The sequence below is a fragment of the Arvicanthis niloticus genome, chromosome 19, assembly GCF_011762505.2.
Source record: "Arvicanthis niloticus isolate mArvNil1 chromosome 19, mArvNil1.pat.X, whole genome shotgun sequence".
In the NCBI taxonomy this organism is placed as follows: Eukaryota; Metazoa; Chordata; class Mammalia; order Rodentia; family Muridae; genus Arvicanthis; species Arvicanthis niloticus.
The window spans coordinates 7,823,942-7,850,003 of record NC_047676.1 but is presented as its reverse complement, the minus strand read 5'-3'; the positions used below and the strand labels follow the sequence as shown (position 1 = coordinate 7,850,003).

Genomic DNA, 26,062 nt, shown 5'->3' with positions numbered 1-26,062 from the left:
TTAACTCAAGTACTTTCTTTTTAGGACCCTTAATTTACCTAGTATTTACTAAGTGAATTACTAGTGGCTACAGTGTGCTGTGAAGCACCTTACATATTGGGCAACTGAAGCACATTCAACTCCAAGTAAAAGAGTTGGTTGACGGTGGCCTTTGAGTTCATTTTCTGTTTTTTGCAAATAAAGTTTTATTGAGACACAGTCATGTCTGTTCATTTATACCTTGGCTGCAAAGAATTTGGAGCTTTCTGACTTTGGGCTTAGTGATAGGGAAACTAGGAATAATTTCTTTGTGAGCAGCTTCAGTAGCTCTGAGGACAATAACAATAAACAGATTTGATGGTACTTGGGGCAAAGAAGGCTGCCCTGAGAAGGCCCCCATCCAGGTGGGCCTTAGACATGCTTTGAACACCTGTAGACAGTCCTCACAGGAGAACTACAGGACTTCTGAGTCTGGGATGGAAGAATGTGGAATATGAGTACCCACAGGTACCTCACAAAGGAAAGTGACTATGGATGGGGACCCTGGATCAAAGCCAGAGCTGGGACTTAGTCTTCTAATATAGGGTTTGGCAACTTTTCACTTGGGCCAAGGGCTCTTACCTGGTCCTTGTAGACTGTGGAAGTCTGTCCAGACTCACTGTTTAGTTTATTCAGATCCTATTCTGTGTGGCAATGGAGAGCCCCTGCTGACAGCAGACAGATGCCCCATATTCCCACATCTGTGGGTTCATATGCTCATACATGCATGAGAAGGTGCTGCTATTACATATACTGTGTGCAAACTGTGCCAGGGTTAGGAGGGACCCTGGTGGGGGTTGTGGTCAACAAACTGTGCCAGGGTTAGGAGGGACCCTGGTGGGGGTTGTGGTCAGGTCAGAAAGAACCTGAAATTAGGCCTTCAGAATGGAGATAGGAGAGGAAACAGGTAGAGACATTCTTCAGAATTGGTCTTGACAAGGATTGATGACAAAACGGATGTCTGAGGGTGAGAGTCCACGGAGACTTCAGTGGGATTCAGTGGGAATGCACACGTAGGTGAATGAGCGATGACTCTTTTGTTATTTAAAGCTGTATGAGGACTAAAGCTCCTGTTTCAATAACTGAACAGAGCCCAGCAAAATTATTTTCATGTAAATAATTAAAGTGGCAAATACTCATAGGAAATCATAGGATAAAGGAGGCAGAAATACTCAGTTGGAATTATTTTGAGTCATTGAGTTTCTCTGTTGACTAGAAAATGGAAACTAACAAATCACATATGTAACAGATTCATGAAGGTCGAAGTTAGCAGTGCCTTTAGTGTGTTCAGTCAGTATGGGGTCGTTCAATCCTGAGAGATCTATAAGTTGTATTTAATGCATAAGGAAGTTTAAATGATTAGAATGCCTGTTAACAATGTTGACTTGTAACTCTTGTTCAATATATTTTTCCCAGAAAAGCTTTATCTGATTTTTCTCTCAATCTGTGAAATTATCTAATAATATTGGATTCCTTCATGGGAGCATTAAAATCTGCCTTCATCGCTTTCTTCTTGCTAAATAAGTAGCTGCCCCTCTATTTCTGGGGCCTTTTATTGTTATTTTAAAAATATTCTTGTGGATTTGTTTCACTTTGTTCTGATTCTTTTTGCCTTTTTTGGAACAGTATTGCTTTGTACCCCAGGTTGGCCTCATACTCACTTGGCAATCCTGTTGTCTTGTGCTTCTGTGTGCTGAGATCCCATATGTGCAGCACAATGTCTGACAAGACCTTTTATCTCCTTTTGCTTTGTCATGCCGTTGGGATTGGAAGTGTTATATATGCTGGGAAATGGTCTAACACTGAGTTTTCCTTCCATCCTCTGATTCCATTTTCAGTTGGAGGGATTGAGCCTAAGTGCCTTGTTTACATGGTAAGCAAATACTCTACCACTGAGCTGTGCCCACTTTATGTCTTATGAACGGGTCACTTAAATATGTCACTGTGCTACTGACATGGTTGGGCATAAGTTTTGTTTTTGTTTTTTTTTTATAACTTATTTCTAGTATGTGACACTTTTAAGGGTTAAGTTGAAATACCCTTTTGGTGATAGAAAATTAGATGATCCAGTATGATGCATGAGTACAAGACACATAAATTCCGAACTACTTAGAATTTTTCTAGTAACAATAATGTATTTAATATATATTTTAAAAGTTTTTATTTAAAATAATAAAAAATACTTTATTATTATGAGGGAGTATAGGTTTGTTCGACAAGTACAGTGCCTATAGGCACCAAAGAGGCTGTCAGATCTCACAGAGTTATGAATCTCTCGTCATAGGTAATGGGTTTCTGAAAGAATAGTCTGAGGCCTTAACACTGAGTCATCTATTCATCCCTAATGTTGAGAGTTTTTGAAGATGTATAGGGATAATCAAGGTTTATTTTACTTGTTATCATATTTAAAATGCATATTATCAAAAAACTCCCAGAACTAAAATATCTACAACTTAAATATTGTCAATCAAAAAAAAAAATACTGTCATTGTACTTGAATCTCATGTTGCTGAGCTTCAGCTTCTGTCAGAGGAGCTAATGCATTTATTTCCATTACAAAGCACACAGGTATCAGACTTAGGAAAGGAAAAGTCAGTGTTGCCCTTAGTCAGTCAGCATGGAGTCATCTATGCTGGCCACTGGTAGGTGGCTCATTCTCCAGTGTGTGGCCGCATCCCCATGCACACAGACACAGTGCTAATTCTATTCAGGGTTGTTATTGATAGCAAATAAACAAAGAACATTGGGTTGGCAGGAAGATAGAGCAAGAAGCCCCAGGCAGAGCTGGAGGGAGGAGTTGTATAACTGCATGTATGTTGTATAACTGCATGGAACTACCCAAGAATGAAAACACATTACTTAAAACATTCACGTAATTTAAGTTTAGCTTGGCACAGAACTACCAAAGAATGAAAAATATTACTTAAAACATAAGTGTAAGTTTGGTTTGTTAAACGCCTGTGAAAAAGCACAAGGAAGAAATGTTTTCTAGAATAATTTTGAACACACACAAAAAAAGAGACAGGTGTTTTAGAATTAACCAGCAGTCAGTAAACACAGAGTCAGAAACAGCCATTTTAGGGAGGTTGAGGTGCAGTCATTAAGTTCCCTAAAAATTGCTTACATTTGTTAGAAAGGCTGGTCTGTTAAGGATTTATACTTAAGTTTGTTTATGGGGCATTTTATGTTTTGTGTTGTATTCCTACCATCCTTCCTGCTGATTCACATATTTAAACTTTCAAATCAATGTAACTGAAAACCTGGTTATCTTGTCAAATACCCTTGTGTCAAACAGCGTGCCGGTGGGATACTGACAGGCATTCTAAAGGAAGTGTGCTGGTGCCAAAGCAGAGAGAATGGTCTTGACTTGGATACAGGCCAGGCAAAGTTTTAAGTTAGCAGAACTTTCTCAGGCTTACTTGTGTTGTGATAATTTATATAAAATATATTTTGTCTTCAAGTTGTTCCAGGACCAACTTCAGACTAAGCTTTTGTTAAGTACCAAGGGTTTCTTGTTTGCATGTTTTCTATGAATACATTTGCATCTTGAATCCCATTTTTTCTCAGGGAAATGCCCATGCTTTTTCCCTTAAACATTGCCTTCTGAGTTACAAGCACACCTCTGCCTGAACACGTTAAATACAAATGTAGACTTTTTTCTTTGTTTTTATAGTCGTATTCATCAGAGGCCAATTGAGTTTTTCTAAAAGAATGTCATCGTATAACACCTGTGTCTTTCATAATTTATGGAGGTCACAGTTACATTTTATGGTATCTCTAGATGAAATGAGTTTTTCAGTTAATATGCTTTTGATGGTTCAACCTTTTCTTTAACGCCCTCCGAATTGTAGTACTTTTTATGATGACGGCATTCAACTTCATCTGGTAAAGACTGCACTGTTCCCTCTGAGACCAGCTTGTTGTGTTTTGTGATTTGTTGCTAATGTGCCACTGGGGGATGAGATGTGACTCAGTGATGGGTCTTCAGTCCTAGGATCGATAAGATATAAACTCCAAGATAGAGGAAAACCTATTTGGACATCTAGAGGGGGAAAGGATAAGCAGGCTTTAACATTGTCATTTGGCATCTGCTAAAGGCAATGGCTTTGTGATTTGAATTAGTCATCTGCATCTGTGGACTCCTCCAATAACGTTACTCGTAACAGTGATCTGGCTTATGGCATTTGAATGTGTAATGTCTAATTTTATTCCAAGACCTTGGGAAACAAATGTCTAATTTTATTCCAGAAATACTAAGGAGAAAAAAAAATCTATATTTTTTATCTAGTATAGCCATAAAACCAAACCAAGTTTACCCCTTAGCAAACTGCTACTTATTTCTATAATGAAAAGAAAATATGAAAACAACAGTTCCTTTAAATCGTGTCACTGTACACAGAACAGTCTAACATCTTAATCTTTTGTACCAATGCCTCTTTCCCTTGAAGAATGACCATGGCCCTCATTACTACCTGTTTACATCTAGAGGTGTTATGAAGATAAATGGGAATACTTAACGCTTTGAGCTTCTCCTAAATTGCCCCATTAGAGAAACAGACGCTAAGAGCAACATTTGGTTAGCATCACTGGTTGGCTGTGAGCCCAAATCATTACTCTTTCACGTTGGAAAGGGTGGTGGCCTTTCTCCTGGACCTCACATATATTGTTTTCCCACCTCTGTGCTCACACAATTGCAAGATAAAGTGCTTGCTTCTTCTGCAGTGCCCTGGAGAACAGCCATTTGCTGGGGACATAGATCTTACTTTGTGGTGTGAGCGACCCAACATCTGGGAGTATCAATTTTTTATTCCTTTTAGAAGATTTTCTTTCTTTTTGTAACCTTTAACTTCATAGGTCACTGACCCAAAGTGTAATAGATCAACTTGTCTTGAGAGATTTAAGGACCTTCTTGTTGCCTAGCAGGATTGGAATTTTTGTGCAGCCAAAGTAGTCTTAGGTCTAAGCTTAGAGAAAACTGGTCTGTGAAAGAGGTTAGAGGTGTCTCTTCAGATCCCTTGCTCCAGTGGAGGGGAGGGATTAAAAGAATCCCATCAGCATTTCACTTTGGATTCTATCTGGGGATATAATCTTGAAATAGATGGGTGCTGTTGTGGTGGTACCAAAATGTGCAACGTTTCATGTTTGCACTACACAAAGAACCATCAGATTACTACGCTACAATAATCAGATTACATTAGCATTTGAGATTACTTGGGTTTTCTGCAATGCGTTATTTATTAAACGAACATTTAAAAGCAACTACTACATTGTGTCCTTCAGAACAAAGCCAAACAAATAAAACCCACAAAACAAAGCAAAAAGAGCAATTACTAGAGAAAGGCAATCAACCAACTTGAAAACAGACATTTATGTAGATACTGGTGATACATATGGCTATACACAGTTCAGGAGAGTTCAGCTTCAGATTGTCCATGTCCTTTGTTATCGAGACTATGGTTTATGGTCGGTTTTCCAATCCCAAATGCTCAGCCCCCAAAGCATACCTATAAGCAAAATTATACAGACTGAACAGGTTTTATTTATGGGGACACACACACACACACACACACACACACATGTAATAGTTAATTAGTGAATTAATGTAGAAGATTTGAAAGAGAGAAAAAGTTATGGGAGTATTTGAGAGTGTAAAGAGAGGGAGAAAGAATAATGTACTTATGTAAGTATAATTTCAAAAAGAAAAAGAAAAAGAAAAATAGACCATGGTTTATAAATATTGTCTTATTAATATTGTACTTATTAACTGGACTTATGCAAATAAGAAATCATTCCCTGTTTTGTATGATGAGGTTGTAATCATATCTGATAAGATAATTTTGAAATGTTAGTTGGGAGAAATATAAACAGTTAAACTGGTTTCCAGAAGTTACTAAAATTCACCTTGTCATTTTTGTTTTTTAAATTAAGATTTTTTTTTTTCTTAAATGACTGTTGGTTACCTTTCCATGGCTGTAACAAACTGCTTGGGATCATTAATAGTGTAAACACAAGTCTCCTTTGGCTCACAACTTAAGAACTTTCCTAAGTGTCCATCTGACCCTTTTTTTTTTCTTGTTGGTGGAGACTGTAGTCGACAAAGCTTGAGCACCTTATGTAGACTGGGCAAAGAGGCAGATGAAGCTGCGCAGGGTCCCAGTATCTTCTTCAGCAGAGACCTAACTTTTACTCCACGTTGCCTAACAGTTCTATCTCACAATCGTGCCACAGCTGGGAACCAAGGCTTCAGCAGATGGACCAAGAGAATAAATTGTCTATCCAAATTAGAGAAATGAATGGTCAGATGTTCAGGCATCTCTGTTGTTTATTAAATCAGTTGCTTAAAATGTTGTTTAATTACTTACTTAATTAGTTTTTATGTAAAATTTGTGTGTGTGTGTGTGTGTGAGAGAGAGAGAGAGAGAGAGAGAGAGAGAGAGAGAGAGAGAGAGAGAGAGAGAGAGAAAGGCCAGAGGCTGACACAGGAAGGCATCCTTAATCGCTTTCTAATTCATTTTCTTGAGATTATGTTTCTCACTGAGCTTGGAGCTAACCAATTGGATAGACTAGGAAATAAGTTATAGGCATCCCTTGTCTCCAAACTTCTCCCCACACAAGCTGTAGGGCTGTAGAGGTGCAGCCCGATACCCAGTGTTTTACAGGAGTACTGGGGATCAGAACTCTGGTCCTCATGCTCCCTCAATGGACACTACCTACATCCAATCACCATGGTTCCTCTTAGTAAAAAAGAATGTGACTTGGGAATAAACATGCACACACACAAACACACACACACACATACACACACAAAACCATAATAATAATAGCAACAATTAAAAAGGTAATCAATTTCAAAAGAAAACAGGGGGTGTACATGGGAGGATCTGAAGGGAGGAAAGGAAGGGGGAGATAACATAACTATATTTTAATCTCACTTCACAAGTTCACAGCTTGGTCTCTTGCTGAAATGAAATGTGGCCCAGTAGTTTAGAGAAGCAATAACAGTATAGTGAGGGTGATTGGGGGGTGGGAGGGGGGGAGGGAGGTTCCATGTAATCACATCTGAGAGATCAACTTGCTCTCTTAATGGGGAAACATATGTCATAGTCAGACCATAGTCACACAAGTGAGGACATTAAGAGGCAATGGGAGCTTGAGTCTGTCTCTTGCCGATACATTGCATAGACCTCTGCTCTTTCACAGGTCTCAAACACAGATCTCTTGATAAGTCAGATGCCCCTGGTCTTTGGTTCCGGGTGTTGTATTACCCACACTAGTAGCAGGATGATCCCCCCCCCCCCACACACACACATCATTACCTCTTTTTACCTTCATTCTCAGCATGCTTGTGGATGCTTTGATTTGGGGGATCTACTGAAGGTAACTTGTTCTCTGTTTGTATTTTACAGAAACTATCTCTTCAGACTACAGCTTGAGGATCTGTCTCTCATCCAGGTAAATGCGATTTATTTTGCTGTTAACCTTTCATTTTTCACCTCAAGGATCCAAAGCCAGGTGCATGTAAAGTTGTTAATCTGGGTAAGCAAAGGTTCATTTCCTCAGTGGTCAGGGCCCCAGGACTCTTGGCTGTCTTATCTGGTGTGAGTCACCACCTCTTGAATTCCTAATTAGCCATTTCTTCCTGCATGTGGTTGCTTTACCCCTGGGATATCAGGTGGTGACAGTGGGAGAGACATGGGTTACAATCCCCATAAAGCAAAGCGAAGATGTTAACTTCTAAAAATGAATTTATTTTTGTTGCCATGTGGAGACTGAGCTTGGTATTTTATGCTTGAATGTTTATTGTAGTGGCCGATCTGATCTCCACAGCTTCTTTGCTTCCTCTAGGCTTTTAGGAAAGTATGCCAGGCAGGTTCCCCTAGATGGGAAAATGAAAGAGATACAAATCTCTCCCCTATCCATGCCTCAAAGCTTTCCCTGCAGACTGTTAGGATCATTGAGCTTTGGACAGTTTGGAAAATAGACTTGAAACGGTTTCAGCAATCCCCTACTGTCCTGGGCTCTAAGAAGTGACTGGGGAGAAGTTGATCCTTTCTGTCTAGAATGTTGGTGCTTGTAAACATTCCAAAACATTAGAACTAGAATTTCATACCAGATCTTTCTTTGCTTGTCAGTGTCTTAAAATCAGACAACCCCATAATCAGCCAATATTGCTCTTCTTACCTCTGCACTGGTCACCAGACCCCATGATTATTAATAATTACCGGTTTCTTCATTGGCAAAATGGCTACAACCTACCAAGACCATATGCTATTGGGTAAGAATGAGCAAAGTCATTCAAAGGAGATGAGGCACAGGAATTGTTCAATGGTTGTGTTTTGCTTTTCTTTTTAAGTTATGGTAATGAATAAATACTTACAATAGTTTTATCATATCACACAACAAGTTACCTGCACGCTGCAGTTTGGTGTCTAACTGAAGTCTTCAGCTGAGCTAACTGGTTGTTAAAATGGTGAATTTTATTGATAAGCAATAAGAATGATCAGCAAGCAACAAGTATCCTCCCTCTTAAGTTAAACAGAACAATGAGAAATAGATAGACTGAATGACGTCACTTATATTTAGATCTAAAAAACAAACAATTAAAAGAAGCAGGGACTAGAATGGTGGCTACTGAAGGCTTAGAAAATACATAAAGGCTTGGAAAGACCTTTGCCAAAGTATACACAATTCCAGTTAGACATCAGGAAGAATTCTAAGATATGATTATATGGCTTGATAATTACAGTTGCAGTACCTGTACAGCGTAATTTCAAATTGTTGAAAGCAGGTTCTAAATTTTCGTTTCACAGAATCACAATAAATCTGTTAGGTACTATACAGATTATGAAGCTTGAAGCTATTTCACAGTGTATGCACATATAATGAAATCACGTTGTGTTAAAAAAATATATGTAATTTAACCAAGCAGCAGTTTAAAAGTTTAAACACAATTGTAAAAATTATTATAAAATAAGCTTATGGAATATTGGCTGTTCAATATGGAGTATGTTCATCTCTCTTCTCATGATATCAGGCAGTATCTAGGCTCTCATCTGTGAAGTGTGGGCTATGAGCTGGGAGCTAACTCAGTAAGACCTGTGTTCAATCCCAGAACCAATGGGGTAATGCCGGTGTGGTGGTATGCACCTGTAATCTCAATGGCAGGGAAGTCGAGTCAAGCAGATGGATCCGTTGTATAACTGCTAGCCTACTTGATGAATTCCAGGGCTGGAGAGATCTTGCCTCAAACTGTGCTTTTGGTGGTTCCTTGGCTTCCCCATGCATGAACGCATGGACTGGCACAGAATTGTGCATCCACACAAACATAAATATGTACACACACCCTAAAACAAACGGGTACAGAGTGACTTTGCAAGTGTGTGCAGAGGAGCGTGCACAGAAAAAAAAACATGTTTATTTATTTATTCCTGTCCTAACTCTCTGGGGTTAGAGATTCTAGAAGCATTAAATTTAGGAAAGTGAGCACAATTTACAAACAGACGTCTCCACTGTGGGAAGCCAGTGTTTTTGGAAAAAAAAAAAAACGATGGTTCTAGGACAGACAGAGGATTGTATAAGATCAGATGGAGGAGCTTGTTTTAAAATAGGGAGAGGGGTTCAAAGACTGGCGATGAGATGTCCGGACCCAGGAGCCATCTGGGAGTGAGCTCACTGCACAAAATGCAGAAATTGATTGCCAAGAAACAGTAAAAGTAGCAGATTATTCAACACTGAATCAGATAAAAACTGATGAACATATGTTAATATTATAATAAACGAGGCAAAAAAAGTCAACTAAAATATTGATGGAAAAATCTAATAGAAAATCAGGAATTGGCAACTGTCCCACTGAAGACTCAACCACGTAAACATGATCCTCTGGTGGCAAATTTGTCATGTGGGTTTGATGACAACTAAGACATTGACATTCTCATAGTACTTATCCAGATAATAGTTACTAACTGCACTTGGAAAACTAGGACCTTGTCAGTGAAGAACCCTACTATGAATCTATAACCATGCAGAGTAACAGGACCTCAGCAGTAATGGACAAAGGGCCTGTGATTTGTTGTATTGAGGATGCAGCAGGGTTTCCATGACAAACCATCCAAACTTATAGCCAATTTCATCATAAGGAAACATCACTCAAGCCCAGGTAAACATCTTACAAAAATCTGGCTTTGACCTTTCACATATTGGTATGTGTGTGAATAAAGAACTGCTGCATCCAGAAAGTGATCACCTTAATATGTCTATCAAGTGTGTGGTACTAAGTTCAAATTGATTCTTAAAACAAACTTTCTCATGATCTAAGTGCCACTTTTGAGACAACTCAGAAATTTGAAGATCAGTAGATGAGATAAAAACTTTGTGCCTTATAAATATACAAATATCAATCCCGTGATTTGTAGGACTATAATGATAAGTGTTATGGAAGAGAATGCCCTTTTCTTTGGAAAATGATAACAAAATGTGGAGGGTTGCTATGGTTTCAATATCTAGTGTTCCCCCCACCAATAGGCTCCTGTGTCTGTACACATGTCCTTAGCTTGTGGCACTGTTTGGGAAAGTTGTGGAATATTTAGAGGTGGGGGCTTGCTGGACAAGCAGGTCACAGTGATGGGCTAGAGGGTGGGGATGGAGTGGGGAGGGGTTTATAAGCCAGCTCCACTTCCTGTTCTCATTCTGCTTCTTGACTGTGGATACAGCAGGACTAGTTGAACTCCTGGTATTGTTGCAATGCTTCCTGCCATGACACATGATGTCACATGGTTCTGTGAGCCAGAATGAAGCCTTCGTCACCCAGACATTCTCCTTCAGGTATTTCATCACAGCCAAATGAAAAATAGCTGACAGGAGGGGCTAAAGGGCATCGTGTTCATAAGTGACTTGAAAGCAGCTTAAGTTGTGTGTGTGTAGCTGCTACACACACAAATGAAGAAATGAAACAGCACGTCTGATAGTGCATTACTAAGGAAATTGGGATCAAAATCATAAATACTCTTAACATTTCTTGACTTTATATCATAATAAATGCAGAAAGCTCCAGACTTGTGACTCCTGTTAAGCTGTGAATAGGAGTGTTGTCGGGGCAAGGAGATACTAATTGCCTTTCCAGCCATCACTTCATTTTGCCAGGACTACCTCTGACAAGGTCACACGTCGGGCGCAGCAGCAGTGAACACCCTTACTGAAAAAGTGAACTATGTCAGTTTGGCTACCTAGTGCATCTCAGTCTGCTCACAGACTGAGGAAGATAGTGACATCCAAATGGCGGTTTTCAATACAGCTGATAACAGGAGCCAAACATCCTCCTCACCCCTGACCCTGACTGCCCATGCTGAGCTGTGCAACTCTCATGTTTAGTGTCTGTGTCTGTAGGATTGGAGCTCCTTGTTTACTTAGTGTTACAAGAGATAAAGCTACATTCTTTTCAACACTATTTGTTTCTCATGTGTCCCTAGGAAACAGGTCTTGTTGATTTCTATGAATATTTTATTTTTTATTTAAATTACTTCTTCCAAGGGTGAAAAAATAATAATGACTCTGGCAAACAAAAAACTGCATTGTTCTTATAAATGGGTCATGTGAGAGGCCTGAAGACAGTACAGGCCTAAGACACTTACTCATGAACCCAATACCCAATGCTTAGTCTTGGGATCACAGGATAAGTGCGCACGCGCGCACACACACACATACTAACATACAACACACACACTTATATACAAACACACATGCAGAGAGAGGAGAGAGAAACAGATACACACATACACATACATATACACAGAGATGCACACACATGGTCACACAAATGCACAGACATGCACAGACATGTACACAAAAAGAGAGACAGAGATAGACACACATGGACACACACACACACCAGACACACTTATACACATACACAGTTTCATACTCACACAGAGTCACACACAGACACACATACCCAGAAACACACACAGACATTCATGGACACACACACATACTCACACACATTCATACTCATATGTATGCACACAAACACACTCATATACACACATAGACACACACTAACACACATGCTCACACACATAGTCTCAAACACGCACAGACACAGTCACACACACACACACACACTCATATATACACACATATACAAACTCACATACAGAGACCTACTCACGTATACACAGAGACACACACTCACAAATAGACACACACCTACACAGACACAGACGGATACACACACAGACACACACATACATACACGCACACACATGGGGGAGTGAGAAAGAGAGAGAGAATAAAATGACATATTTAGTCTTAGATAATTCTATATTAGCTGCTATTCTCAATGGACAAAAAATAAGGATCTATGGGGAAAAGAGGTTTATATTACTATAGCCTAATACTGCCGAACTACCATGGTGTCATTACTTGTCTGAATTCCTTACGTATCAGGGCTTGTATATTTTGCGTCTCTAGCCTGCTTTGACTCAACCACCATGCTCAGGTACTCAGCACTGCTGCTGGTCAGGGAAGCAGTGATGAGAAGCAGGATGTTTATTAACTTCTGTCACTTTACGCAAAGTCTGCTTCCTACTAAAGATTTGTAGACCTGAAGTTAACAGTATTTCCTCCCCTCTCCAAAGACAAAAAAACAGCAAACAAACAAACAAACCAACCAAAAACAAAACAACACAAGAACTGACATCGACTTTGAAAGGAAGAAAGGAAAACCAGTAAGTGGATGCAGATGAAGTTGGCTCCTGTGCAACCATTATATGTTGTCTTGCTCCTCCACTCCTGCTGGACGCCGTGGCTCCTTCATGTGGCTGGTGTCTAACTCATCTCTTCCACAGTCAAGTGCCTTCTCCTGCAGCCTCTCCCTTGAGCTCGCCTTCTTCATCTACAAAAATAATTGGAACTCCAACCTTCACTTCAAGTGTTTTGCTTTGGATCCAGTCAAGGAAGGTTGGCATGTGGCGCTGAGGGGGTTTCTCAGCAGCATAGCTTTGGAGCTGACTGGTGCTCACTCCTCAGAAGGTAGTCATCCTGTGCTTCATTTCTCTCTGTGTGCTGATTCACTGCATTAGGACACCAGGCAGATGGCAGCAAACAAGCAACTGCCAAACATGTTCTAATCCCCTGACATGCAGTATGTTCCGTTCCTCCTTTATCTTTACTTAAATTACATTTATTTACTGTGTGAGGGGAGGGGATTTGTGCACATACCATGACATGTGGGGAGGTCAGAAGACAATCCCTGAAATCAGTTGTTTTCCTCCTGTGTCATTTGGATCCTAGGGATAGAAGCCATGGCCTCATGCTTGGCGGCAAGCACCTTTATCTACTGAACCATTTTGCCACTTCCTACTTTGTCTTTTTAAAGTTCAGGTTAAGGGGTATGAGATAGGCTTCTCAGAAAGGCTTTGAAGGAGACTTGAAAATGTCCCTTCTTGCTCTGTGGAAATCGCAGTCCTAGAGTCAGCAGGCAATTCGTGACTCAGAAATGTTCTCCCTTATACATGGCTCCTATACTCTCTGTGCTCTCTGCTCTTCTGTACAGTTACTCCGCCTTCACGTCTTAACTGTGGATGAGCATCAGTGCTGACCCAGCACACGTGGAATGTTGCTCCTTTCCTCTTTAGCGATTTTCACAGAGTTTAAGAAACTCCAGCTGGGGCAGAGTGTTCTGCACTGCACTGTTGTCTGTTAGACATTGTTATCAGTGGTGATGTAGATTTGTGGATCCCTGGTGAAATTTTAAGGATTCTGTGAGTTTGTTACACAATGAAAAAAAAACCACCTCATTATGAGGTCATGATTCCTGAGAGTCCTGATGCAAGCAGCTGGAACAGAGTAAACAAATTCTTTCAATCTGAGGGTGCTTCTGCCCATGTGAACCTCATTGCACTAGTCAACAGAGGCATCAGAAATGAAGTCTTGGAAACCCTTGAGCAGAGACTAGGAAACAGCCAGTCTTTTACTTTCTCTGAGTAATTGATGTATTTGATACAAATCTCCATCATCACCAGAGGAATAGTCACATATATGTATGCCATGAAGAGGCTACGTGCGGTTGTTCGCTGGGAGTTCCAGCTGGCAAACTTCAATATGTAAGGGGCAACACCCAAGTTTAGAAGTTAATCACAGAAGTTAAAGTGTGCTTTTAATCACAGAAAGAAAAGGTGTTTTTCATCAGTGACCTGAGAATCCAGCATTAGTGTTGGATCACTTACAGACCATCTTTCCACCTGGGGATGGAGGCAGATGTCCTGGCATGCTGTTATTCAGCCATGCCCACTGAAGACCAGTCATTTCCAGGCAGAGTAAGAGTCTACCATTATATGTCTGAGTCTCTTCTGCTTTGTGTTGTAATAACAGAGTCAAAGCTCTGTCATCACGTCTGTTCTTGCCTCAGCGATGACATTTGTTCTAGAAGAAAAACAGTTTCAGAAAAACATATGAGCACAGAGCATTGATAACCACAATTGCCAACCTGGAAGCTTGCTGCTGCAGTCTCTGCTCAGGTACTCACTGATCTGATCCCACTTGACAGGTACAAAAGAACAGGAAGACGAAGCTCAGCTCACCCCTCAGTATCTTTGGGGAAATTGCACAGAGTCTGCTTTTTGTCCCCTCCTTTCCAAAAGAAAGGAATTCACTGTTTCTCACAACAGCAAGCACACGGAGAAAAAATAGAGATCTGTGTACCAACTCACCACTGGTTTCCTTATAACTTCTAAACTTGGAATGTTTTGATCTCTCACTTCATTGTCTTTATTGTAGAAGACATAGTCAGAAGCTAAAAACAGGTGTTAGCCTCTCTCTCTGTGCATCTGTGATTGGGAATTGACTTTTAACTTGTGTCCATGGTGAACCTATTACCAGGCAGAGCAGTTTTTTTTTTCTCCTGAGGTCTTTGACAGCATCTAGGGACACTTTTCATGGTCATGGTTGTATGTATACTGCACTACAAAGAGCAGTGCCTCCCCATCCAGAAAAGCATCTCATTCTGCATGATTTACTGCCGATGGTGCACTCCTTTGCCATTTGGTTTGTACCTCAGTTATCACATATTTCGAATAAGTCAGATAAGGATCCAGGAACTGAGGATTAATGCTTGATTGCATCTAGAAGATTTGTGATATTCTAGGAAATTCATCTTTTTAGATTTTCTTAATGTATACAATCCTAGACATATTTAAACCATTGGTGACCATGTCTAAAAAATATGCTGTGATTCTTGGGTTTAAATTATCTTCTTTTATTAACATGAGATTAAATTTAAAAATGAATTAAGTCAATTTATAATATACACTCTAATGGGTCATAACACTCTGATGTAACTACCCTCGGCTGGAAAGCTCTAGAATCTAAAGAATGATTAACTAATTAATAATTTAGAATAATTATTCCAATGAGATAGTCACATTGATTAATTTTTAAAATTACGTTTTGTATTTATTGAGTTGGGAGGGCCTGGCCTCCCCCGTGGCTCTAAGAAATCATGGCTCCAAAACGTCATCACCCATTTGTCTTTCTTTATCACGTGTTCTTAAAATCTTAGTTTGCTGGAAACAGAAAGATTTGATTACATCCTTTTAAGGGTCAGAGAACTAGGGCCTGTCAATCATAAAGTTGTAATACACATAAGTATGCCTGCTCATTTGCATGTCATTTGCATGCCATCAGCATGCAATCATGGCTGTCTGCGGTTGCTAATCAGAGGACTTGAGCAGTTCCAGCACAGATAATCAGAGCCTGAAGTATTTGTTTTAAATCTTTTAAGAAAAATGTGTTTTATTCTCCTATCTGAGTGATAGGAAGCATTCAATGTGTGTTTTCTGGCAGACTGAAGAGCTGAATGAATACAATGTGAGGCAGGGTTAGATGTTTTCTTTGTTAACGATTTTTTTTAACTTTCTCACACAGTTTCTGGTTGATGAGATTTTCTGTGTTCTCTTGTATGATAGTCAAAGAGTCTGATGAAGACTAATAGCCTGGAACCCACACAGCCCCTCCTCCGTCATCTGCTTCTAGGCTCTTATGTCTTACTCCCCGGTCAGGATTCCTGTCAAGCACTGTTGTATCTAACAGTTTGTTCAAACCCTTTCATCCACACCCTTCATAACTTCTTGGAGGGTTAGCCATTGAGAATAAATAGGTGTGCTGTACACAGAGCCTGGCTGAGTTTTCACTGGTTCCGGTTGGGTAGTCTCTTTCCCTCAGTCATTGAATACACATAAGAGACTCATTTCTCATGTCCGACAGCCCAGGTCAGGCTTTGAGGGGCTCTGTCTCATGTTGCCATTTGGGAGTAAGTTTCAGTTGATACCATTTCCATCTTCACCCTGCCTATCTCAGAGTAGCCTAGAAACGTGATTAGAGATCTTTTTGAGCATCGATTCTCAGTCAAATTCCACTGTCGTAGAATGGTGCCACATTACACATGAGTAGGAACCAGTGAACAGCTAGGAAGGAAAACATGATGGGCCCCAAGGATGTGCTTTGCTGGTCTCTTCCTCTACCCTCCTTACTTATTTTAATTTCTCCTGTACACAAACAGATTTATTCATGCCTCTGACATTTTTTTGAATAGTAAGCATGGTAGCCTGAACAAGCCACTTAACCTATCCAGACCTCAATTTTCTCCACAGTATATTTTGGAGAAGAGATTGAAGCCATGGGGATTATTCCTGAAGTCCTTGTCAGTAGTGGAATTTTAATCATCACCCTGCTTACGTTCCCTTCGGTCATTGTTTGAATGATTTTTATTTCTGTGTCCTTAAGGAAAGCTGTCCCTATTAACTTGCTGTGATGTTTATTTGGTCAAATTTTAATGTGATCCATGCTGAAGTAGTGCTGTCAATCACAGCAAAAGAATTTATTCTTTTGCTTTGGCTGGAGTGTGGAAGACTGCAGAGGAAAGGTGGCTGCTTCATCTCTACCTCGTATTGTACTTATTTGTCCTGTATGTGGTGTGACCTATTGCTAGCCCTTGGTTTATAATGACTATATATGTTAACTTATAATTGTAATTTACACCAGAGTTTAAAGTCAGGTTCCATGAAGCCCTCTCTGACACATAAACTCATAATGCATGATCTATTGAGGTAAGGTTTCAGCAGATGGGAACTGGAGAACATTGCTAAGAAAGAGAACAGGCCAAGATGCTCTCAGGGTTGGAGTGCACCCTCAGCCAGATCACATGGGGAAGTGAGGATCATGAATAGGTCCATGGCTCATGACCTTAAGGCAAAGAGGACACCCATTTACATAAAATTCCTCATGGCCGTCAATTAACCCTACTTCCTGCTTTGTTTGGAGACATAGTGGTATAGCTTTCCAATGCAGTGACCTTTATCAGCAGAGAGTAATTCCCCAAAGGAGGGGACTGGTCTCAGTCAGTGCTGAGGCAGCCAAAGACAGGGAGCCCTGCTCTGAACACAGTCTTAGGCAAGGTGCCAGTTTCTCCACTATGATGAACACTGCTCAGGAGCTTCAGGAATATTATTTAGGTTTGTTCAGTGTTATGAACCCTGACTTCACAGACAGTCACTTCTACTCAAAACCAACCAATCAAGAAACCAACAATCGAACAACCAAAAACAGAAACAAAAGCCAAACCACCGTCATCAAAACAAATGAAGTAAATGAAGTGTTTTTATGTCTTTGTTGCTGGCTTTATTTTGAATTTCTTCTTTTCAAGCAATCTTTAAAAAAAATGAAAATCAAAAATACATGCATATTTTTCTCAGCTGTCTCTATCGTTTAGTTTAATAAAATGAGGTCAAGAAATGTCTATAAGCCAGTGGTAGACACTGTCTGATGATCACCAGTCATCAGGCACTAGATAAATGGGGGGTTCATTCAACTATCTGAATGTGTTTCTACGTTCTTCTTAAAAATGGCCTGGTACCTGATATAACTGTTGAAGGATGTACAGGCTGGGAGTTCTCTGCCCTGTTTCCATTTCCTTTACCTTTCCTGCCCCTCCCCAAATGTTGACACTGATGGATGAGCTGGCACATCAGGAAACTCCATTGTTTCTAACTTAAATAATACACTTCTTATTTGGGTAAGAGATTACAAACTGTGGAAGCTGGAGGCTTGCAGTTACCTAGAGGGTAAGTAAGAAGTGAAAGGGAAGCTCCCGAGAAAAATAAATGAGAAAATATGGGTTACATAGCCCAAACATTCTTTAGACTGAATGGATTGAAACTTCTCATGAGAGGGCTTAGTCATTTGTCATCCTGAATTTATTCAGAACCATGACAGGATTGGACAGAGCAAGTGTAGATACAGCTGTAGTGGGCACAATCTTTATTTAGCATGTCTGTCAAATATGAGTTCTGCCTTGCCCCATGTTGAAGCTATAAGAGTGTATGTTACTTCTTTATTAGATAAAAATGCTCTCTCTGTTTACATCAGTTCTCATTAACTTTGGTGTTATCAGCCTCTTACTAAGTGTTTTGGCAAATTTGATGTCAACTTGACACAAACCAGAGTCATCTGAAAGTATGAAGCCTCAATAGAAAAAAAAAAATGCCTCCATAAGATACAGCCAGAAGGCATTTTCTTAATTAGTGATTTGGTATGTGAGGGCCCAGTGACCATTGTAGGTACATCCATCCTTAAACGGATGGTCCTGGGTTCTATAAGAAAGCTGACTGAGCAAGTCATAATTCGCAAACCAGGATGCAGCTCCCCTCCATGGCCTCTGCATTAGCTCCTGCCTGTAGGCTGCTGCCCTGCTTAAGTTCCAAGCCTCACTTCTCTTGATAATGAATAGAACCTTGAATGAAATAAACTCCTCACTAAGTTGTTTTTGGTTATGGTATGTCATCACAATAGTAATCCTAACTAGATCACCAGGTGTCACCATATTATATTATATGGGTTGACTGAACAAGTTAACTAGTTTATCCATATTTTCACACTTTAGGAGTATTCAAATTTTATGTAAATATGTTCTAGAGCACACACAGTGACATTTGCTGGAAGACATTTCTCACTATGTATAGTGTATTCTGTCCAAACATTCACATAAATTAGATTATGTTAATACTTTCCATAGAGTACTTATACATCCCTTTGCCAAAACAAAATTCAATCACCATTTAAATAAATGGGCAAAATTAAAATATATCTGATTTTCAAGAAAACATAATTATGATTGAAGATAGTGGAGAAAAAACTATCAGATCACCTCTTTGTCAATAAATAATTTAATTCTAAAACTTTTGAATAACAATGGAAACTTTTAGGAACATATGAAAGGGAACACATGTATATATGTTTATATTTATGCATATTTGAATATATATCCTTTAAGAAGTTTTCATATTTTGAGTGCATATATATATATATATATATATATATATATATATATAATGTGTTTGTGTTTAAAGAGAGAGAGCATGTTTGCAATAGAGGTGGTAGCTAACCAGCTAGAAAGATGATAGACAGTCAGAAGATAGCATTTTCAAGAACAGAAAGCATCGTTTTGTTGGAAATGAAATGGGGAAAACTGTACATTAAAATACACTGAAAAGGCTTGAAAACACCCAGAGTGATTCCTTCAGAAGAAAGAGAAACCCTGGAAAGAATATAAAATGACACAAATTAAGAGCCCCACATTGCATGGCATTCAGCTAAGGGCTCCAGTAATTCAGTGCAAGATGGAAGATGGAATGTCGGTGAGCACCACAGCTCTCACCAGTCATGTCATGTTGGGGCAATAGAAAAGATTTAAAGGTCATTATTGTGCAGGAGAAACTAAAGCAGGATAAAAGTACAATGGGGTGCTTTTTTTCTTTTTAGAAGCTAAGCCTTGATGAGACAGTGGCTTCTGATGAAGAGGAACCATATATTGACAAAGGCAGAGTGTTGACTGTACGAGCTGAAGTCTCAATGCCTTGTGAACACATGGCATCTCTTTTTTATAAGAGGTTCTAAACTTTGAAATTATGTGGATCCAGGGGTAGAATTTCTAGCCTAAAACAGGGTAGAATTAGTTCGCAATGTTCCGGGAATTCTGAAGATATAAATTCTTGACTGAAAACTGAAAAGCCAGATCATAGGAACTAGGGTGCACTGGCAAGACACTTTATCCTATGAAATTTATTCCAAGTCACCCAGTAGATGCCTAACTTGGGTGTAACAAACTCTACAAGTAGCAGGTTTTTTTCATATGTACATAATTATAGTAAAGTTGATCATAAATTAGGCATCAAGACTAATTAGCGAAAGCACTAGGGAGTAGTACAGTTGACTGGAGACATGGCCCAACTGCTAAAGTACATGCTGTACTAATGTGAAGACCTGGTTTTGGATCCCCAGGCTCCAAGTAAAAGATTGGCTTGTATGTGACCACATGATCCCAACCAACTCTCGGTGTTGAGGCAGAAGGATCCCAGGTCCACCAAGTTCGGAATAAAAAAAATACAATATGCTAGAAAGTAATAGAACAGGGCATTTGATATTATGGCACTTGTGGCCATAATAGTTGCATAATCCCCACACATACATACATATACATACATATACACAGCATGCCTCCATACTTATAGCCAGATGAGAATTATACAATTATAAGGATAGGTTGTGACAAATATATATGAAACATGTGAATACTCTCTCTACCTTTCCAAGGTAATAGGTACCCCCAAACCACCTCTGTCTATCTCATAACTGAGACAAATAGTAAGTACCTCACAGTTTGAGAGAATACTGCCATGCATGTAGGAAGAACACGTCATCCAGAGAAAAAGGGTGAATTTCATAGTAATGATAATGTAGCGTGCTTATCCCTGGGGAAGTCTAACACTTCCTCCATGAGCATTTGTTAATTGCCTGTATGTGAAGACCAACTATAGGCTAGGCTGATGCAATTCTTTCTGTTCATGCTGGGATGTCAGCATTGGAATTGTTCAGGTCTTGTTTAAGTAGTCATATTCTTGAGATTTTGTGGGTGTAGCTACCCTGTCATATATAGAAGACACAGTCTTGCAGCAGACTTACCAATCCTAAACATAAACATATAAGCAACATTAAATGGCCTCAGCAGGTATGTATGTATATGTGTATGTGTATGTATATGTATATGTATATGTATATGTATATGTATATGTATATGTATGCGTATGCATATATATATAGTGTAACAATAAGAATTAATGGCCAAGGATCTGAAAAGAGCAAGAGGAAGAGACATGAGGGGACTGCAGGGGAAAGGGGGCATGATGTAATCATATTTTAACTTAAAAAGTAAATATGTTTTTAAAAATTTTTTAAAAACTCATTCATTTTGTATTTCTGGAAGCTTTCCATTTAATATTTTCAAACCACAGGCACTTTCATGTAACCAAAATCTTGGGAGGTGAAACAACAGAAAACGGTCCATGAATATCAAATCCCCAGATTAAACTTGTCTGGGGTTCATTCATTCCACACTTGACTGGGCGACCCTGCTGTGCACTGTTCTCAGCTCACCGGAACCCAGCATCGTCAACTGAACCAAAAAATGAACCACTCTTGAGGTTTTTCATTTATACTGTGTCAGGGCAGGAAAGCAGAGTGGATGCAAGAAGACACAGAACTGCATGAAAGACGTAAACAAACAATAGAGCGAAGCTTGTAGTTAACCTAACCAGCTACGTTAGCAGGAATGACTTCAAAGAACATTGTTCAACACATCCAAGGAAACAGAGGAAGGTTTAGACAAAAACTGATTTTAAAATGGAGAATTTCACCAGAAAATTATCATACAAACGTACCACGACTACCACCACCAACCCCCGCCCCCAGAGGGCACGCATGCGCGCATGCATGCAAGCGCTCAGTTTATTTGAAAAGCCTTTAGCCACCAATACCAGTGGCAAGTTTGGAAAATAAATTTAGTAAAATGTCCAAAGACTAACACAAACTGTTCAATGAAACATGAAGGTACTCCACTCTAGCTAGGGAGGCAGATCAATGCCCTGCTCAGCCATCATCAGAGAAAGCTTCATCTTGGAGCAGAAGGGAACAAATACAGAGACCCACAGCCAGACAATATGCAGAGAGTGAGAGACCTTGAAACACTGAGTTGTAAACCCAGTGTCTTCATCAAATCCTCCCCCGACCCCAGGGTTCAGGGAACTCTGTGGAAGAGGGGGCAGGAAGAGTGATAAGAGCCAAAGGAGATGGAGGACACCAAAAAAACAAGGCCTTGTAAATTGACATGATCAACACACACATGAACTCACAGAGACTGTGGCAGCACGCAGAGGACCAACTTAGGTCTACACAAGATAGGAACCTATAGCTGAGAAGAGACATGGAGACTCAAAGCCCCATCTCTAACGGAGAAGGTATCTCCAATTAATAACCAATTGCAAATGATACTTTAGTTTTGTCTATGAATGTCTCACCAAAAAAAAAAAAAAAAAAAAAGTACTCTTCAGGGTAGGCAGCATGCCAAGAAGTGCACGACCCACAAATGAACTCAGGGGCATCTTGGAAGTTCCTTGTTTCCTTGTTTTATAATGTGGTATCAAGGCTTTTCCATTTTTTTTGTAAATTTTGCATATATATATATATATATATATACACACATATATATATATACACATATATATATATATATATATATATATATATATATGTGTATATATATATTCTCTTTTATTCTACAGGTCCTTTGTGTATATATCATAGATTCAAGTTTAGTATTTTTAGGGAATTCCTGAGTGCGAATCTGTCTGTTTTCTATGCCTTTTCTTGGACTCTTCTGTTGGTTTATTTTGTTCTATTCAGACTGTTAGTTTTGGGGGGTATTTTGCATCATTATATTTCCTTTTTGGGGGTCTTCTTTGAGACAAGGTTTCTATATTATATTTAGTATAGTATTGCTGGAATACGTTTTTCACAGCCCACTTTAATAAGTGTTCAACCTTCCCTCTAGCTCAGCACTGAATATAGGTAGTGAAAGAAAAGGTTGTTAGAATACAGAGGAAGTGGACTTATTTAGAAACAGTTCTTTGGGCTGATGCAAATCTTTGTTGGGCTCCGTCCACTAGCAAACACCAAACACTAATCAGCAGCTGCAGTCCAGTACACTTGGCAGACACAACACACAAATCAGCAAGGGCAGTTCATTCCAGTAGAAACTACAAGGCTCACCAACCTGCCAAAGTCCACAGAAGTGAAAAGAAGCCCCAGGAATCCTACAAGAATTTCTTTGGCGAATTTTCTGTCTATGATGTCACCACAAGTGAAGCTCAACAATACAAAACAAGGCAAACCAATACATTGTGCATGTTGTCAGTGTAGACAAGCGAGGCTGAGCAAGCCAAACCAAGGCTCTAGCTCCTACACCCTGCAGGGTCATATTTATATTCTTTCTTAACATCATGGGTTCTTTCAGGTGTTTGCTGTAGCAGAACGTCCTTTCACCTGTATCTGTTTTAGCAAAACATTCTTTCATGTGTCTACTTTATCAAAACATCCTTTCACCTGTGTGCCTCAGCAAATGTCATTTGATATAATTGACTTTCCAAAGAAACCAGAAATTTCCAGTTCATAGTATAGTATAGTATAGTATAAATTATTCCTTAGAAGCCTGATTGATTTGTAATGAGAGACAGAAACTGTGTGGATTCTGATGGTTTGGGATGATGGGAGGAACAGGGAGGAGGGGAGGAAGGGGAAAGCCACAATTGAAATATATTATATGAAAAAGAATCCATTTTCAATAAAATGGAAAAAGAAAAGAAAATGAAGGTACGCATGGGAACGGGTGTGGTTAACACATTATTAAGTCCTGAAAATAGAGACTCACTCCATTGGAAATGAAAGGAGATACCTGGGTTACAGACAGGATGGAATCAGAGGGGTGCACTCAGGCCCTAGGACAAGATGCATGTTGGAGCTACCAAGAGCTCTCTGTAGGACACCAATGACAGTCAGTACAGGAAGTATTATCATGCGTTTGAGGAAAACCCAACTTGCTAGTGGGCTTGGTGAAACGTATCAGAAGTGACTACATATGCAGCATTGGCATTAACTCTAGGAAGAGCATTCATTTTGAGGAAAAATGTCTTGTTTCCAAGACCATCTGTGTGTGATATTTACATAGATTGTTGCAGGTGGGTAAACACAGCATGTCTAAATAGCATTAAGATAGATCAGTATTGAGATTTGGGAAATGGGGAGGGTGTGGTTATGAGGAAATGAAGTTGATTTCAAAGGAGTTAAAGTAATATTTCCTACTTAATAAAGAGCCACACCATTTTGTTAATAATGCCAACGTTGTTGTGTAGATTTCAAGTAAAAAGTTAAAGTAACCAGTAAAAGATTCAGAGTTCTTACTGTTCATCTCTTAATAAACGAGATGACTTGGGTTCATCTCAATAATAGATGACCTGCAGTTTAGAGGATGTACACTTTTCTTTTATGTATCATATAGATTTAATTTAAAGTAAGTACAGGGTTTGCCTTAGCAAAAGCACTAATATGAAGAAGATATTCTCTCAGTAAGATGTGCAGAGGCTGTGGTGAAATGATACAAACCCGTGCAGGAGATAAAGTATACTCCGTGCAGACGATTTACCAAGAAAGTTAAAGGAAATTAGGTAATTTCTGAGACTGTCTTGATGAAGAAAGTATAAGCTTTTACCCATGTCACAGGCTCAGAATGGGAGAGCGGCAAATTATGTAAAGATTATTTTTGTCAATACAAAACACCGAAATGCAATTACACATTATCCTTGGGAAATGGAGATGAAAAACTCTTATCGGAAAAGGAGCTACACCGGAAAAGTGTGTCCCAAATGCAAATTTCACAGGTGATAATGTTCAGCATTTGTTTGGATATAAGCAACAAGAGCAAACTCGTGCAGAATATAAAGATTCCGGCATTTATCTCTGTGCGGCTTCTTGGGCTTTATTACAGTTTTTGATCCTATCAATTTTCCATGATGTCTACTTTATTTTTCCCCAACATGTGATTTCTGTCTTGTGAATGGGATGTTTTGCCTCTGCCAGGCTCAGCCTTCCTCTGAGTCTCTCGAGAATCGTGCTAGAAGCAAGCAGGCTTGCACGCCTCTTCTGGAAAGTCTCCAGTGTTTGCTAAATGTAGTTGTCAAAGTTTGATTTGGGTTTCTTTCGTCTCTGACTAAATATTAACCATAAATGTATTCTATAAAGAATCGTGATTAAAAAGGAATCCACATCCTCAGTGACTTGTCGTCCTATTTTTCAGATTCTTTTTGTTTACTGGGCATTGTAAAACATTTTAGGACTGATATGTATGACTAGAAATGCAAAACACAACCCATCTTGTCAGGTTGACTCTGTATTGTCTTTCTTCTTCTCTCTCTGTCCCTCCATCCCTTCCTCATCTCTCCCCTCCCTGCCTTCCTCTATCTCTCTCCTTCTCTATTTTCTAAACTGAATTCTTTGTCAATATGTGGGTTGTGAACTCCACAAGAATCACCTATCAGATATTTACATTACAATTCATAATAGGAGTGAAATTATAGTTACAAAGTTGCAAAAACTAACTTTATGGGTTGGGGGTGACCACAACACAAGGAACTGTATTAAAGGGTTGCAGAGTTAGGAAGGTTGAGAAGAATTGTGAACTAAAGGAAACGTTAAGTGGCCATGTTCATTTCTTTCATGGTTTGGAATTTCTTTTTATACTTCATTATGACGTCCCAAATGACAGACGTTATCATGTTGTTATATATATAGCACGTGTATGCATAATTTACAAGTTAATAAAACTGCAAAAATTTAGTTTGTCAATAGCTCATGTCTTCCCATGCAAGTCTAGGGAAAGATGATGAATGAATATATGTCTTTTCCCTTACTTGCCATCTGAATATATCCCCCTCTATGCTGTCAAGTGAACTTAAGACTTCTAAGCTTTACAGCAACTAATTCTGTATTAGTTTATAAAGGTTTTTCTTTGTCTAAGTGTTTCCAGTATCAATAGTTTTTCTGCTTCTGCTCTGAGACCCACATCTTGATGGTCTACAACATGTGCTCTCGGCACTACTGTGAATGAGCT

General features: G+C 39.3%; 1 protein-coding gene across 1 annotated transcript in view; it reads left to right on the top strand.

Moving 5' to 3' along the window:
• Window positions 1-26,062, top strand: part of Sema5a (semaphorin 5A) — a 200,445-nt gene that overhangs the window by 6,810 nt on the left and 167,573 nt on the right. The window contains exon 2 of the mRNA XM_034523424.2: window positions 7,425-7,470. Within this exon, the coding sequence (XP_034379315.2) occupies window positions 7,425-7,470 (46 nt within the window). The remainder of the gene's footprint in view (window positions 1-7,424; window positions 7,471-26,062) is intronic.